The following is an 18,830-nucleotide window of genomic DNA, read 5'->3' as shown; positions in this document are numbered from 1 at the left end:
AGAATATCTTCAACTGTTACGAAGCACACATCCTTTCCACCTGAGGGTGGAAAAACTCCACCTGGAACATCTTGATGATGAGTACCCACAGTGACAGCCTTTGCTAACCACCAACTTTGGTCATAAATGACTGCAAGCCAATCTCTGCAATTAATGACACCAGCAGATATATCTGTCGCAGTCCCATCAGGACCATGCTGGGGTTCCTGCTCCATTTCCTCCATCAGCATTGACAAAGGCCCTCTGATCTTTCCCATTGTGGTATGGCCACCATTCTCCTCAGCCTGCACCCTGGCATATACAATTTCAGTCAACTAAAATGTTGTTGGGCTGAAACACTGGCACATCAGCGGCTCACTGCAGAAACATGACACTGATCTGCAATGGATGCTGTTTCTCTAAGGTATGACCTGATGGATTTTCCTCGTTGCTGGTACAGGTTTTAGTGGTTGAGAAAGGAGTGGATATGTCTACATGTCACCTTCAGCAATATGATAGAGCTGAGAACTGCAAAGGCTTCTCCCAACCATCTCATGGAAGATTTTGCTTCCCTGTAGCATCTGCTGTTTTTTTTTTCTTGGTGATTCTTGTGTTTTTTTATTTCTAGTTTGCTCTCGTTGCCAACACTTCAGTTTGTTCCTATATTTTATTATCTCTTGAGTTTTATTTTTCAAAGTTTTCATCTCTTTGCCTTTCCCCTGCTGTAAACTGCCTACTGCAAGCTGGCTCCTGTATAGTCTGATCCCATGGACTATCTGGGGGAGTTTCTGGGCCCTTTCTCTTACGCTCTCTTGACTCTTGCTTACTACATTTCCACACCTTTCTCTTACTCCTCTTTTCCCTTTCATTCAAATCACTGATGGTTTTCATCTTCCCATCCTTTACTTTCTTCTTCCATCTTTGCTTTTCCTTTCTCAGGTATTCCTCCTCTAACTCTGGCTCACTATATATTTTTCTTTTGGTATTCCCTGTTTCTTCTCCTTCACTCCTCCACTGAAAGCTGCTGCCTAGCCATAACTTCCTAAAATACATAAAGGGTCAGAATTTAATGGAATTACTATGAAATTGTGCAAAATTACTATGAATTTAATTATTTTGATGAAATTTTATAAAATGATTATGAAATGATGCAACTAAATTCATTTATGGTTTTAGTCATTGGGGATACATATAGTAAGGAAATATTATAGGCCTGTGTGTGGAAGAAATGAGAAAATTATGTATATTACAAATAAAGAGGTTAATGAAACATTACAAGCCATTCTACTATTTATTGCGATCATAAATTATATTCAAGCCTCCACTGAGGATGATTGGATGTTTTTGTCAACACCATCAAACTATGTGTCACCTCCGTCAGACAGAAAACCTGACAGTGTCGACATCTGATGGTGGTGACAAAAACACAATTTTTTTTTTACATGATATGCATGAGCCATTTTGTTCTCTCTCTATTGCTAGCTGCCTCTGGTCTCTGCTTAAAAAGCATAAATTTATGTCATAATTCAAAATAATTCTTTCTATACAAAAGAGTGTTGACACGTCATGGTTGTGACAGTAGCAACATCAATAAATTTGTAAAAATTGCAATAATAGCAAACTTACAGAAGCTTGTTTGACCTTGTTGCACTTAGCAGGTGTGAAGGGTGGAAAGGGGGTCCTCAGGAATATAGTTGACCATGTGGTTGCCTGGTGTTATTGCTTTTTTATTAATATCCGACAGTGTTGACAAAAACTTGGGACACATTTTGAGCAACCACAAAATAAGAGTAAATATTGTTGAAAATTCACCACTTTTAGTTTTAAAGAGGTTTTTCACTCTACTCTTTCATCTGGCATATATATTATACATTATAAATGATTTTTTTCACACTTCTTTTATCAAACAAATAATAATCTCTTGTCTGAGGTACTGGGCTATCATAATAATATAATTTATAAAATTAAAAACAAACATATGAAAAATTGTGCACAAGACCCTCATATGATCAACCCTGATTATTTTAAATAAGAAAATGTTATTCATTTTCAACTGAATTAGCACTTTCCTTTGTAGGACATGCTTTTGCCAAAGTCTCAAGAATCAGTTCTGTATAAAAACATAACTGTTGCTGGACTGAAATCATGGTAGTTATGGTTACTTACAGGATCTACCCCAAGCACCTCATAAGGGTTGTATTCTTTTTCTCTGTTCTCTATTATAGAGACTTTGTATAAAAGACAGCAAAGTAATATCCATCCAGAAACCAGTCCAATTTTTCTGTTAAAGAGAAAATAAAGTTTTGGTATTTGCAGACATTAAATTCAAATATTTTAAAAAGCCATTAATAAAGCTCTTGATTCAAACACAGATGACTTCGTTAGCATTCACATTTCAACTCTTGCTGCCCATTTGATACTGCTGGGCTCTTCACTTCAACCATCGTTGTGGCTTGATTCTACTTGTTACTGCGGGGGGTTATCTGGAGCCATACAGCACACAAGCAGACTCTTAGGTCACCATGTCTATGCCATCCATCAAGTATCCATCAATACTAATCCCATCTTCCAGCATTTGGTCATTAGCCTTCTATTCAATTATTATGGTTGCCCAGGTGATTCAAGGACTCATCCTGATGTTTCTTAAATATTGTAAGGATCTCTTCCTCCACTGTCTCCTCAGGCAGTGTGTTCCAGTTAGAGCAAGAAGATTGTCTATAATGTCTACAGGTAAAAAGGTGAAATATATAGTTCAGAGGGGGGTTTGAAAGGTTGATACTATGAGGATATCTCCTTGGGAATTCCAGCAATAGGGACATCTTACTCAAGAGTGAGGAGATGAGGAGCAATCTCTCCTGAAGTCTGTGAACATCTGTCAATGCACATGAAATCACTGAATATAGTCAAAACATAACAGACAACTTCAAACTAGAGAAATCAAGGACGTATATGAATTAGGCAAGAAAATGAAGTCAAGCCTGTCAGTTATATCGGCCATGATCGTATTAAATAGCAATTGGATCTAATACTTATCCTTGTTTTTTTTAAAAAAAGTTTTTATGAATCTTAAGATTGTAAAGACTTAATATCCTCTCAAACAAGCAGATGAGATTTATAACCATCTCATTTAACAGGCTTAATGGGCAAAATTTCCTCCATCTTCACTATAATGCTCACATAATTCAAAAACAATTTCATCACACAAAAGTTAAATTGTCCAATAGTTTCAAATAAGTAATTTCAAATTAACAGTACTTATTAGTCCAGTTTCTCTTCTGACAGAACAAAGGCACTTAGAAATTAATGCACATCAGTGATTTTTCCAGTTTTTATATCTTAGAACCAATGCAGCACAAGATGTATTTAGGTAAAATCACAGTAAACAGGATACATCACACAGTTACTCTCAGCCTTTCATTTACTCTTACGTATGCCTTATGAAATGGATCTTTTGATGAAAGACCTAGAATGAAAAATAAATTGGTGTAGGAAGACAGCAAGAAAAAGTTGCTTTAATCTGAAGCCTAACCCTGGGAAATTTCTTTCCCAGAATGAAAACTGGAAAAGGAACACATCTAGAGAGAGCAAAAGAAGCTGATACTGCAGAGTTCTAGAATTGGATCATATTCATGCAGTCAGAATTGAGTGTCCCAAAGGTATATTGCCAAAATAAGGGCCACCACAAACTAGCAGGAAAGGAATCTTAAGAGGGGAAGGTCCAGCTGTAGTGAACCAATGACAAGAAATATTAAAGAATTTATTGATGCACTCTTACCGAATGAGCATAATTCCGTAAAGCAGGACCTTATTGCTAATAATTTACAACTTATCTGACTAAAATGCAAATTAGCATGGGGCAAACTAAGTCAAAACATGACTGATAAGTATTGTGGAAAGGAAGATTCTCTCTCAATGGACACTGCACCAATAACCACTATCAGGGGAAGCTGCTGTGTTCGGGGTTCATGCAACACCTGGCTTGGACCAAAGCCATCCTCGGAAGGAAAATTAAAACCAAAAGAATGAACAATAAAGGGACTGGAAAAGAAAATGAGAGGAGGATTATTGTCGACATATCAAGTTGAGCACTACCAACTTAAAGACTTTTATCCATGTTTTGAAAATACTCATGGTTTCACTCTTCCCATCATATAAATTTTTTTCAACCGTACTACCATCCACAATATCTGTAATGAAATTTCACACTCTTCAATAGTAATACTTGGGTGTAATTTAATCTCTGCACCATCAGTGCTATTAGCTTCCACTGCACAAAGTTCCAGAATTCTCTCCCTGAAATTAATTTCATTCTCTCATTTTGAGTTACTCACAAAACAACTGTTTGATTGGATTTTGATTATTACCCTCAAGTTTCCTTGTATGTGTTTGCATCAATCTTTTGTTTGATGATTTTCATGAAATCCATTTGGATATTTTTGCTACAACAGGAGAGTTACACGTGGTTATTGTTGGCACAGCAACAATCAGTATTCAAGAGGGAATGAGCTGGAAACAATCTGTAATCAGAGATGAGGGAAAGATCACTAGTGAAAAAAACTAAAACTAAGCATTGTAGCTTATATCATGCTCACTAGGACAAGAGAGGCTGCTGTAGTTATATGATTTGCAAACATAATGGAAAATTTTTGTTGTTATTGAAATGGAATTGAGTGGATAAACTAATAGGATAGAACAGAAACCAGTAATTGGTGGAAGAGGAAAGGAGAAAGGTTTGGTAACAAAACTACAAGGTAAGCAGCAGGTGAAGTAATCACTGGAAATTAAACAGGGTAAATATTGAATGGAGAAAATGGAATAGAATGCTTTCATTGTGTACAGGACAACTTTTTCATTCAGTAAATCAGAATCAAAGGTTACCATATAAAAGAAAGTATTTGGACCATCAAATCCATGCTAACTCTATGCTTGGGTAAACACACTGGCATTTTTTTTTGTATGCCATCCAAATATTTAACCAGATTGCTTTTGAACACCATGATTAAATTAGAATTTTCTAAGAACAAATTGTTACGAAATATTACAAAACTAAAGATAAACTGGGTGAAAACTTGAAAAGAACAGAAACATTATGGGCATCTTTTAAAGGGCAATATGGTTCAAATTCAGTAGATTCCATTAAAATTAAAGCCTCATGGCTAGTTATGGACACAGCATGATTCAGTAACAAAAAGAGAAACAAGTTTAGAAAGGTAAAATTGCTTGAATATAAAAAACAAATAAGGAATTAGATGTTTACAAGGGCAAAAGAAAAAAAATCACCATAATACAGATAAAAGGAAACACTGAGAAACCAGCTAAATTCACAAATAACAAAGATGGCAGAAGCATCAACTATTTTGCCACCGTTCTTACTAAGAGGATAAGATTTAAATACCTTAACCTCAACATTGCTCATTGAGCACCAATGTTGGCAATGCTAGGATAGAAGACAGCACTGATATTTGTTTACTTATCCTGCCAGCAAACTTGGAGAATTTTGTGGAAGGTTGGTGATATTTCTCCAGTTGCTTGAACTGCCTGCTGGGCATATAGAAGCATACAGAAAATGGATCACTGCTTGGTAGATAAAAGTTAAGGATTGATCTTCCCTCAGAAGCAGAAAGCTACATACTGATAGCAATGATAAATTTTAACCTTTGGTGATAGTTGGCTCCCCTAGTGGTCCATGTAGAGTATTGCAATGAACCGTTAGTGTGAGATAAAGTCTGGTTGATAAATGTTTGTTTTTTTTTTACAGACGTTGAGTACAAGCTTCTTCTCCTCATGTGCACCACTGAACAAACTGATTATCTGCACTTGACGAGAAGGACGTTGACACAATCATGACCATTTTAAATAAAGATAACTCTGACTGCAGATTTGTATCCCTGTTATGTGCTTCAATGCAGGTCATAACAAAGGTTCTCCTCAATCATCTCTCACCAAGTCAAGAGCAAAACAACTGATGCACAAATTGTACAATAGATTTATTCCTGAAATGCCAACAATCTTCATTATACAACTCCAAGGGAAATGCTAAGAGCAGCACCATTTGGCCTTTTTCAACCTCACATAAATTGATTGTCAGTCAGAATAATGCATCTTGATTGGCAGCAAACAGAAAATAGTCTATTGTATATCTGTTCCATAAGAACACGTTAACAATCTAATCTCAGTGAAGATTGCTGTCAAACAAAGCTGCCAGAATTTCCCTAATACCTATTAAATCGCTCACACCTCCAAAAAATAGGTTCAGCAATAATGACAGAACTGCTGAAATGTTTTTAAGGTGCATCGTTCAGATTAATTGGTAAAAGAAATCCAGACCAACCTAGTCTCTAAATTCACAGCCATAGGCTTAACTCCTTGATATCCTCTAAATAGGCCCAGATCTGTATCAAACCTCACTGGCGAGCTCAAGGTGGTTACTCACTCCAAGCATCATACGATTTTGAATGGGCAATAAATTCTGGCTTTGATGAAGCCTTCATGAAATGAATGAAAGAATGTAGCTAAATATTCAAGTAATTAATATTAGCTATGCCAACTATCATTAGCCAATAAATTAGTAAGGGCACAATAAACACTTTTCACATATTGTAAAAGCAGTTTTCATGATGAAACATGGTGTTTGTAGATAGCACTAAATGAAACATCTAATTGATTTACAACTTCTAGTGAGTCCTCCTAACATTATACCAATCCCCGTCCATTTTGCATTCTGTAGCTGCAACAAGACTTGATTAGGAAAATTAGATCCTCCAAAGTGTGTTTTGCAAATACTGCAGAACGTTCAAAAATGCAGCTAATCTCAAATCGTAAGCTTTCATCACTGGCTTGTAAACTTGTTGCTTCCTTGAACTTTTATATTTACCACTTCTTTTACGCATTTCTTTCCCCATCTCTTCCAGAAATCCATACAATTGTAATATTTTTTTTTAAAAAAGACATGTTTGCTTTGACTACCTTGCGTTTAGATCACTATTCTGGAAAATCACAATCGTTGAAGGATCCAAATATTCCAATGTACTTATACAGCCACACAAATGATCATTAGAAGTTTTAACGTATTTAATCTTTCTAAATTCAGTCTGGAGCTACATAATTTTACATAGCAAAATTCTTTAACTGCAGTTTTGTTTACTGTACTTATGAAATGCTTATAATTTAAATACTACCTTTAAGATGTATGTGTGACTATGCTCATACCAAATACTGGTCGATATATGTATGTGAATCAAACAGGTAGCCTCACTGCTAATAAGTGGTCCAAATTGATTTTCTTTGTCGGTGTGCACAATGCATTTTCATAGTTAAATTGTGACCCTTTTATTGTATAGTCAAGTTTCTTTATTTTTTAAGTTGATTTATTTTCTGAGCAAAGTGATGCTGTGCAGTGGACCTCTGGTTGAAACAAAAAATATTCACCCCACTGCTCCAAATTTGACTAATTGTTGTCACTGGACAACTTTGAGTCAGAGAAAGGTTAAGTAATTAATATAAACAACCGCTGATTTTATTTTTATGAAGAACTGAAAAGAAATACTCACTTCAATGTGGGTACTGAACTGTGACTTGATTTTCCTGACCGTAACTGGTACCATAAGCATCTTCTATGTACTTTTCCTAATGTTTTTATCCTGCGTTCCTCTGTTTAAATGCAAAGATGAAAGATTTGATTAAACATACACATAAGAAATAGCTCTCTCTCTTCAAATCTCAACTCTTCAAATAGTGTAGCAAATAGGCAGAGTCCCAAAGTTTATTATGGAATATTTAATCTGGAAAATATCAAATGTTCTTCTTTGCCTCTTAAGCTTTCTTGATTTTAAATAAGAATAATTCATCCCATCTGCACTGTTCACTTATTTTAAATACTAAAGATTTTTATATCCTTCATGTTCAAAATATCCAAGATCTACAGCAAGAGAGGATAAATCAAATCAACATTTATATCTGCCCAACCATGGGTATTTAAGGCTTCAAGATTAATTTTTACACTTAATTCCTATACAGTTGCAAGAAAATGTTAGTGAAGCCTCAACTAGTTTTCTGAATTATTCAAAATATGGTCACAATAATAGACAAACACAATCTGCCTGAATTAATAATACACAAACAACTGTGCTTTTGTAGAAACACAGAAAACCTACAGCACAATACAGGCCCTTCAGCCCACAAAGCCATGCTGCACATGTCCTTACCTTAGAAATTAACCTAGGGTTACCCATAGCCCTTTACTTTTCTGCGTTCCATGTACCTGTCCAGGAGTCTCTTAAAAGACCCTATCCGTCTCCACCACCATCCCCATTGCTGGCAGCCTATTCCACGCACTCTGTGTAAAAAAAACTTACCCCGACATCTCCTCTGTACCTACCTCCAAGCACCTTAAAATTGTGCCCTCTCATGCTAGCCATTTTAACCCTGGGAAAAAGCCTCTGATTATCCACACGACCAATGCCTGTCATCATCTTATACACCTCTACCAGGTCACCTCTCATCCTCTGTCACTCCAAGGAAAAAAGGCTGAGTTCACTCAAGCTATTCTCATAAGGCATGCTCCCCAATCCAGGCAATATCCTTGTAAATCTCATCTGCACCCTTTCTATAGTTTCCACATCCTTCCTGAAGTAAGGTGACCAAAACTGAGCACAGTACTCCAAGAGGGGTCTGACCAGGGTCCTACATAGCCACAACATAACCTCTCAGCTTTTAAACTCAATAACGTGATTGATGAAGGCCAATGCACTGTATGCCTTCTTATCCACAGAGTCAACCTGCGCAACTGCTTTGAGTGCCCTATGGACTTGGACCCCAAGATCCCTCTGATTTTCCACACTGCCAAGAGTCTTACTATTAATACTATACTCTGCCATCATATTTGACCTACCAAAAAAAAACCACCTCACATTAATCTAGGTTGAACTCCATCTGTCACTTCTGAGCCCAGCTTTGCATCCTATCAATGTCCCGCTGTAACCTCTGACAGTCCTCCACACTATCCACAACACCCCCAACCTTTGTGACACATGTTTATTGAACATATCGCTTAATCATTCACGGTCCAGGCTGGAAAAAGTACATGAGCCCTTGTATTTAAAAACTGGTAGAACCTCTTTTAGCAGTAATAACTTCCACCAAACATTTCCTGTGGCTGCTGATCAGATTTACACAAATTGAGGAGGAAATTTAGACTCCTCCTCCATATAAAACTGTTTCGCTTCGTCAATGTTTCTGGGAAATCTTGCATGAACAGCTTTCTTCAGGTCATGCCACAGCATCTCAATTGGGTTAAGGTCTGAACTCTGACTCAGCCATTAGAAAATCCAAATTTTCTTCCTTTCAAACCATTCTGTTGTTGATTTACTCTTGTATTTCGTACCACCGTCTTGAAGCCTCACCCAACTTCTATTGAGCTTCAGGTGACAGACCTCTACCCTGACATTCTCCTGTAAAATGTCTTGATACAATTTTGAATTCTTTGTTCCCTCATCCACTGCAAGCTGTCCAGGCCCTGAGGCAGCAAACCAGTCCCAAACCATAATGCTCCTTCCACCGTGCTTCACAGCGGGAATGAGGTTTTGGTGTTGGTCTGCAGTGACCTTTTTCCTCCAAACATAGTGTGCATTTCTGGCAAAAAGTTCAACTATTATTTCATTTATCCACAGAACACCCTCAGAGGCGTTGTGGAACATCTGGGTGCTCTTTTGCAAACTAGAAACATGCAGCATTGGGTTTTTTTGTGGTGAGCAGTGGCTTCCTCTGTGGCATCCTTCCATGAACACCATTCTTATTCAGTGTTTTTGTGGCGACCCACTTCCTAGCACACGCGAACCGGCTCATGATTAGCCAGCGTGCGGGCACAAAGGCCAGGTCCGCAACAAAGGGTGAAAAGCCTGGGGGGTTTGTGAGTACGTGTCTCTTCAAGCGCCCGTGCCTCATCCCGCCCTCCCCGGGCGCGGATGCTCCAAGAGACACGTACTCACAAACCCCCCCCCAGGCTTTTCACCCTTCGTTGCGGACCTGGCCTTTGTGCCCGCACGCTGGCTAATCATGAGCCGGTTCGCGCGTGCTAGGAAGTGGGTCGCCACATATTGTTCTTATAGTGGACATATGAACAGACAATTTTAGCAAGTTCTAGAGATTTCTACAAGTCTTTCGTTATTACCCTTGGGTTCATTTTCACCTCCTTCACCATTGTATGTTGTGCTCTTGATGTGATCTTCACAGGACACCCACTCCTATAGGGAGAGTGGCAATAGTACGGAATTTCCTCTATTCGTAGGCAATTTCTCTTACTAAAGGCTAATGAGCACTCAGGTCTTTGGAGATGCTATAGGGCAGGGCATCACTACAACCCACACCTCCAGTCTCATCTTATTGACTGGAACACCTGACTCCAAATGGCTTTTTGTAGAAGGCATCACCCCAGAGGTTCACATACTTCTTTGAACCTAGACTGCGATTATTTAATTTGTGTACTCAGATTTGACAAGAAGTACAATTGTTTGTATGTTATTAGTTTAGGCTGATTGTTTATCTATTTATTGTGGCAGATGAAGATCAGACATTTTATGAGTAATTAATGCAGAAAACCATGATTGCAAAGGGTTCACAATTTTTTTCTTGAAGCTGTACATTGGAATGCCTAAGGATAGCTTCTTGTGAATCATGTGCAAAGATGTATCTCATGGCTCACTGGTATAACACACAAGTGTTTCTGGAATAGCTATTAAGCTCATACTAGATATTAATGCTTCTATTTTTAAATAAAAATTCTATTTTTGTTGCATTTCCCATAACAGATATCCAGATCCTTACAATATTTACCATTTTTCAGAAGTACACAGAGCTGGCTGTAAAGACAAGCCACACATTTTTTAAAGAAGGGATGTTGGATGAGGGATAAATATTGCCAAGGAAACTTCTAATGCTTATTTACAAATGGTATTAGTTTTGTTTAATTGCACAGTTAAGTTTGTAGATGAAATCCTGGTCCCAAGTGGCCCTCATACTGCTTATGATACTGATTATGTGTTCACATCTCTGGAACAAAGCTTCAGGCCACAACTATCTCCAGAGGAGGCACTGATACTACCACTGCATCAATGCTGATACAAATAAAAGGTAAACTTTGAAGAGTACATACAGGTTGTTGTTTTCATTACACACTTGCATTCCAAAATCTGCAAGTGGAAAACTATGCAACAAACCAATAGTTAAGTTTAAAACATCACAGGACCTGCTAAAGGAAAGTCCTGTAACATAACTTTCATAGTCATAAACTGGAATGGCAATGTTTTGTTTCTTTAAGCAAATCATTAAAGTTTCCTCTGTGAATTAGTTTTAGCTGTATTCCCTTCTGTGTCATAAATTGGTAAAATAGCACTCTCCAAATGGCTATTGTGAAAATATCAAGTTCATTCAATTTTGCATCCTTAATGATAACGTGATCAACAACATGAAACATCTAAGATGACTTTACAAAAAATAAATTTAACATTTTTCCATACACATTAATTCCAACATTTCAAAGATTTTCTTCATATTAGCGCTAATTACCCATTTGCAGTCAAAGCCAAAAGTGATCTCTATGCAAGATATCGGCAGCTCAGCCATTTCACTCTTCCAATACTTTCAATCACTTATGTTAAAACAACCCAGAATTTTCCCCAACAATTTAATAAAAGAATGAGATGGGACTATTAACCATTTTTATACTTTCTCAAAGTAAGCCACTTTATGAGAATAAATAGAAAATAAAATAATTCAACCCGACTCAACTGTAAATATTTTTCTTAAATGAGAATACTACTGCAATTATATCTGGTTTCAAATTGAAACATATCAGAAAGTTAAGCAGAGGTTCCCAACCTTCATTATGCTATGTACCGCAACCATTAACCAAGAACACAAGGTTGGGAACCCCTTTTGTATGGTATAACTCCTCTTCAGATGAATACATTAGCTTGGACTGTAGCTGCTCCAAAATTCACCATAGCATGATCCTATCAATGGAAAAACATAATTGGTGAAATGCCACTAGCATCTATATCCTAGGAATGACAACCTGAAAAAAGACTTGCGCCTTTGTACACACTTTTCACTGAAAATTAATCTTCAAAGTCTATTATATCATAGAAAAGATTTCACAGCTTCCATAAACAAAACAGAAAATCTTTCATTATTCTCTTGATACAGGATCTGCCATTGTGGGGGTAAAACTACAACATTTAATTCTGAAGCACATCTATGGACCGATTAGATGGTGTATACTCCAGGGTTCTGGGAAGAAGTGGCTGAAGAGATTGTGGAAGCATTACTGATCCTCCAAGAATCACTAGATTCTGGAATGGTTCTAGAAGACTGGAAAATTGCACATGTCAGTCCACTTTTCAAGAAGGGAGGGAGGCAGAAGAAAAGCAAATTGTAGGCCTATTAGTCTGACCTCAGTGGTTGGGAAGATGTTGAGAGTTGATCGCTGAGGATATAGTTTTGGGGTACTTGGAGGCATATAGGCCACATTGGAGGCACATTGGTTTCCTCAAGGCAAAATCTTGCCTGACAAATCTGTTATAATTCTTTTTAGAAATAACAAGCAGGATAGTCAAACGAGAATCAGTTAATGCTGCAAACTTGGATTTTGAGAAGGCCATTGACAAGGTGCCACATAATAAGTTAATAAGTTATGAGCCCATGGTATTACAGGAAATATTCTCACATGGATAAAGCAGTAGCTGATTGGCAAAGAGTGGGAACAAAGGGAGCTTTTTCTGGTTGGCTGCTGGTGACTAGTGGGGTTGAGACTAATTCTTTTTATATTATATGTCAATCACTGGATGACAGAATTGATGTCTTTGTTGCAAAGTTTGTAGATATATGAAGATAGGTGGAGGGGCAGGTATTTTTGAGGAAATAGAGAGCCTACAGAAGGACTTAAAACAGATTACGAAAATGGGTAAAGAAGTGGCAGGTGGAATACAGTGTCAGGAAGAGTATGGTCATGCATTTAGGTAGAAAAAAAATGAAAGGGTTGACTATTTTCTAAATGGAGAGAAAATACAAAAACCTGACTTGGGACTTGGGAATCCTTGTGCAGGAATCCTCAAAGGTAAATTTGCAGGTTGAGTCTGTGGCGAGGAAGGCAAATGTGATGTTAGCATTAATTTCAAGAGGACTAGAACATAAAAGCAAGATTGTAATAATAAGACTTTATAGAGCACTGGTGAGGCCTCACTTGGAGTATTATGAGCAGTTTTGGGCCCCTTATGGGATGTGCTGAAATTCAGAGGCTTCAAAGAAGGTTCACGAAAATGATTCCAGGATTAAACAGCTTGTTATATAAAGAGCATTTGATGGCTCTGGACCTGTATTCACTGTTCAGAAAAATGAGGGGTGACCTAATTGAAGCCTATTGAATGGTGAAAGGCCTTGATACAGTGGATGTGGAGGGGATTTTTCCTATGGTGGGAGTGCCTATGACCAGAGGATACAGTCTCGAGACAGAGGGGTGTCCTTTTACAACTGAAATGAGGAGGAATTTCTTTAGCCAGAGTGGTGAATCTGCAAAATTTTTTTGCCACAGGCAGCTGTGGAGGCCAAATTTTTATGTATATTTAAGACAGATGTTCACAGATTGTTGATTGGTCAGGGCATGAAGGGATATGGGGGGGGGGGGGAGGCAGGAGATTTGGGCTGAGGGGAAAATGGATCAGCCATGATGAAGTGGCAGAGCAGATTTGATGGGCCAAATGGCCCAATTCTGCTCCTAATCTTATTGTCTGACAGCTATCTAATTTTCAGCAAATAAGGAACCCCTGCACCCTTGATTTTCAATCAGTGCTTATTGCAAGGGGAATTCAAACGGCATTCAAGAACACAAGTGTAATAAGGCGAACATTTAACTGCTGTTGGATTGGACTGTATAATTATTTTCCTTGTAGTTTAATTTTCGTAAGCTTGTTTTGTACTTTATAACTATATATGTAGGCGTTCCGAATGTTTTTCAGTGGTTGCAGTTGCCCTTGCATCTTTCTGGAAACTTCCTACTTTCAATATTCATATTCATATTCATATTTCTTGAATTGCGGCTACCTCAATGGTTCATTTAAGCAATGGAATATGAATGGAATGTGTATGTTATCAGAAAACTGGCACAAGAGGACCAAATCACACTAGTTTGTGCTCTTTGCTCTTTCGTCTTTTGTTTCCCCCCTCCCCCAGCACTAGGATCTTAGCCTTTTATTTAGAACATTGAAATCTACAGCATACTGCAGGCCCTTCAGCTCACAATATTGTGCCAACCAGGTAACCTATTCTAGGAGCTGCCTGGAATTGCCCTCAAATTTTCTAAGTTCCATGTACCTACCTAAGAGTCTCTTAAAGACCCTACTGTATCTGCCTCTACCACCATTGTTTGCAGTGCATTCCACGCACCCACCACTCTGAAAAACTTACCTCTGACATTTCCCTTGCATCTACTTACAAATACCTTAAAACTATGCCCTCTCGTATTAGCCAATTCAGCCCTGGGAAAGGGCCTATGGATATCCATATGATCAATGCCTCTCATCATCTTATACACCTCTATCAGGTCACCTCTCATCCTCCAAAGAGAAAAGACCAAGTTCACTCAACCAATTCTCATAAGGCATGCTCTCCAATCCAGGCAACATCCTTGTTTATTCTCCTCTGTAATTCTTCTATAGTATCCACATCTTTCCTGAAGTGAGGTGACCAGAACCAAAAACAGTACTCCAAGTGGGGTCTAACTATGGGCTTAAATAGCTGTAACATTACCTCACAGCTCTTGAACTCAACTCCACAGTTGATGAAGGCCAACACATGATATGCCTTCTTAACAATACTGTCAACCTGTGGAGCAGCTTTGAATGTCCTAAGGACAAAAACCACAAAATCTCACTGATCCTCCACAGTGTCAAGAGTCTTACCATTAATATTATATTCTGTCTTCATATTTGACCTATCAAAATGAACCACTTCACACTTAACCTGGGTTGAACTCCATCTGCCACTTCTCAGCCCAGTTCTGCATCCTATTGTTGTACTGTAATCTCTAACAACCCTCCAGACCAGGGGTCAGCAACCTTTACCACTGAAAGAGCCACTTGGACCCGTTTCCCACAGAAAAGAAAACACTGGGAGCCGCAAAACCCGTTTGACATTTAAAATGAAATAACACTGCATACAACGTTTTGTTTTGCCTTTATGCTATGTATAAACAAACTATAATGTGTTGCATTTATGAAATTGATGAACTCCTGCAGAGAAAACGAAATTACATTTCTGCATGCAACAAAAACATTTTGAACTCCGAAAAAAAGACGTTGGGTTGAAGGTTACTTTTAAGTAAAATACTCAACGTCTATTTGAGTCCTTCTTGTATTTATGAAAAACGCCAAACTTAAATTTGCCGCCAGCAGCAAACCAAAAATAACGTCAGCCAGCTGTCAACCTGAAAAATGAAAGGACTATTTCACTGAACAATGAAAACATATGAATATACATAAAATAATAGGCAATTAAAATATTTATCATACTTGGTTAATGGGATTTCTGCTCCTGGACCTCAGCGCACAGCGTCTGCACATCAGGGCTGTATGACGTCACCTTCATCTTTACACAGGATCGCAAGCTGTCATCTGTGAGGCGTGCGCAATGTTTGTTTTTAATAAAGTTCATGTTGGAGAACACCTGCTCACATACATATGTGGATCCAAAGATCGACAGGACTCCAAGCTCATACTTTTTCATGTTTACATAAATGTCGGGCATAGCATTCCATGTTTCGAACACAAGTTTGTCCGGTTTTGGAAGGTTTTCAATATCACTCCATTTGTGATTCTGAGCAAGAACGGCCTTCTGACGGGCAACATCTTCAAGGTCTGCTGTCAAGCGTCTAAACTTGGACACCCATATGTCTTTGTCGGCTATGTCAGCCAGTTCCATCTCAAGATCAGGTTGACTCACACCTGCCAATGCAGTCGTATTCAGTAGGGAAGGATCGATGCTTAAGGGAGTGACCGGGAAGGATAATGTGTTTTTTTCCTCTCTGAACTCACAGAAGCGTTTCCCAAACAATGTTTGCATTGCGATGATTGCAGAATGTAAATACTCCGAAATTATCATGTCGTGACCTTGTTTGAACTCTCTCAAATTGGGGAAGTGAGACAAAGTGCCTTTCTGTAAATCTCTGGCAAGCACTGTCAACTTGCGCTCGAATACCAAGACATCCTCCAACATGTGCAGGGCTGTACGTCCTTTCCCCGAAGAGCTGTGTTCAGCGTGTTCAGGTGCGCTGTCATGTCTACCATGAAGTGTAGCTTTTCCAGCCACTCTGGCTGTTCCAGCTCAGGAAAGGTGAGCCCTTTGCTGCCCAGGAAAGTTCTCACTTCTTCCAGACACGCGACAAAGCGTTTCAGCACCTCCCCTTTGGACAGCCACTGGACTTTGTTGTGCAGCAGGAGATCAGAATATGCGCTTTCCAGCTCGTCCAGTAACAAACGGAATTGACGGTGATTTAAACTTTTTGCCATTATTTTATTGACAATCTGAATGACAACATCCATTACTTCTGTGCATTCCGGAGGAAATGTTTGAGCGCACAGTGCCTCTTGGTGCAAGATGCAGTGAAAAGTCAGCAGCTTTCTGTCCAGCGACTTCTGCAGTAAAGCCACAAATCCCTTGTGCGTTCCCGTCATATTCGGTGCCCCATCAGTAGCTACTGACACCAGATGGGTGGTCTTTATTCCTTTGGCTCTTAAACAATTCAAGACAGCCTCACAGATGTCCTCCCCCCGTGTTTGGTCTTTTAGAGGTATCAACTCAATCAGTTCTTCCTGTGGCCCGGCAGAGTTTACATACCGGCAGAACAACGCTATTTGTTCAATATCACCTTTGTCTTTAGACTCGTCACAGGCAATCGAGTAGGCCACAGCTGAATTGATGTCTTTAATTTGCTGTCTTGTGATGTCTTCTGCCATTTTTATGGTTCTGTCTTTGACAGTCTTTGCAGAGAGGGGCATATCCCTGATTTTCTGCACAATTTCACTCTTGTTTTTAAAGTCCGTGAATAGATGTTCTGAAATCTTAATGAAAGATTCTTTTATATATTCACCATCTGTAAACTGCTTCCCGTGCCTGACTATTTCCTGAGCGGCAATATAACTGGCGTACGTCGTTGATTTTCCAGACTTCATCCATTTCTGGAAATGATTTTTGCTCAGATCAACCTTCCGCATCAGTTCCGAAACGGCTTTTTTTCTCTCATCTCCATCCGGATATTTTTGAGCAAAGGCTGCGTGTTTATTCTGGAAATGCCTTGCGACATTTGACTTTTTGTTGTTTGCTAGTTTCTCATTGCATATTAAGCATACCGGTAAACCAGTCTCGTCAACAGTGAAAGCAAATGAATCTGTCCACGTATCATTAAACGTTCTGTTTTCTTCAGTCACTTTTCTTTTTTTAGAATTCTCCATAGTTGGCTTACCTTGGATCGAAAAATTAAAGAAATAGCGCACTGGCGGGTGTCAGGTATTGGCAGTGGTGACGTATATTAATAGCGATAAAAACACGTTGTAGCGGTGTGCTCACGCAGTCAGTAAACTGCAGTCGAATAACTTTATTCGAACTAAACAGCCTTGCTTTTAAGCCTCCCTCAACCCAGCCCCCATGGACGCAGATGCTGCAAAAGACGCGTACTCACAAACCCCCGTAGGCTATCTCCCTTAGCCGGAATGCTGGCTAATTGTGAGCCGTTTCGGATGTGCCAGGAAATGTGTCGCCACACTTAGATTGTACAAGATCACCATAATCTTCAAATTTAGAATTACATTTCAAAAGCTAACAAACTAACATAAAATACATTTTAATTAAATACTGACCAATTATTTCCCAAAGCCACAGGGAGCCGCAGCACAGAGGTGAAAGAGCCACAAATGGCTCGGGAGCCGCAGGTTGCCGACCCCCGCTCCAGACTATCCACAATACCCCCAAATTTTGTGTCATCAACAAACTTACTAACCCAGACTTCTACTTCCTCATCTAGGTCACTCTTTCTCTTTTCCTTTCCCCTCGCTTCATTCTTGTAACACTTAATAAAAGACAATTGTAAGCAATAAGTTTTATGCCTCATTCTTGACTTCTGATTGTAATAACATCAGGAGACAACAATTTTTGGAGTCGTCAGCAGGATGACTGAAAATTTGAGGACTTGGAAGAGTCCCAAACAAACTGGAAAGTTTTAACATGCATATTTATTAGGAGGCAAGATCTTCCTACTTATTTTCCAAATCAAGAAATTATGCAGTTCTTGCTTTATGCACCATCTGTTGAAAATTTAAGAGTGAAAGAAAACTGTTGTACTTTGCTATTCTGGAAAGTCAGATCTGCATTGAAATTAAATCTGTGCTAACTGGTGAAGTACCCAAGAAACTTTCCTATTGAAATCTACTGCTTAAAAAAAATACCACCTTTAGATTGCAATCCAGTGAGAAAAACCAAGTGATAACAAATACGTACAAACTGAGTATTATGCAAGACTAAACTAAGACAATGGTCAAAGCTGTCAAACCTACTACAGTAAAAGGCGGAGCTGAATCTCATTACATACAAACAGATGACTGTGGGGTTTGAGTTCTTCCCCGAATAAAATACTTTAATTTGATAAGGTTAATGAAAAATTCCAGATGAAATATACCACCAATGCTGAGTCTATTCAGAAGGCATGGGATAAGATTCGGAGAATGCCTGTGGGAAATGAAAAAAGTTGGATGGAATTTAGATGTCTTGTTGCAGTCAAAGAGACAAACACATTTTTCCATTGGGGAGTC

The 18,830-nt window shown here is 38.7% G+C and overlaps 1 protein-coding gene across 1 annotated transcript in view; it reads right to left on the bottom strand.

Moving 5' to 3' along the window:
* The window catches only part of sec63 (SEC63 homolog, protein translocation regulator), a 94,361-nt gene that overhangs the window by 53,385 nt on the left and 22,146 nt on the right, over positions 1-18,830 (bottom strand). Inside the window, exons 2-3 of the mRNA XM_059982992.1 lie at positions 7,530-7,629; positions 2,146-2,260 (exon numbers count right to left, since the gene is read on the bottom strand). Coding sequence (XP_059838975.1) covers positions 2,146-2,260; positions 7,530-7,629 — 215 coding nt within the window. The remainder of the gene's footprint in view (positions 1-2,145; positions 2,261-7,529; positions 7,630-18,830) is intronic.

This window comes from Hypanus sabinus, chromosome 10, assembly GCF_030144855.1.
Source record: "Hypanus sabinus isolate sHypSab1 chromosome 10, sHypSab1.hap1, whole genome shotgun sequence".
Taxonomy (NCBI): domain Eukaryota; kingdom Metazoa; phylum Chordata; class Chondrichthyes; order Myliobatiformes; family Dasyatidae; genus Hypanus; species Hypanus sabinus.
The sequence above is the reverse complement of the archived record's forward strand: the minus strand, read 5'-3'. Positions and strand labels throughout refer to the sequence as shown.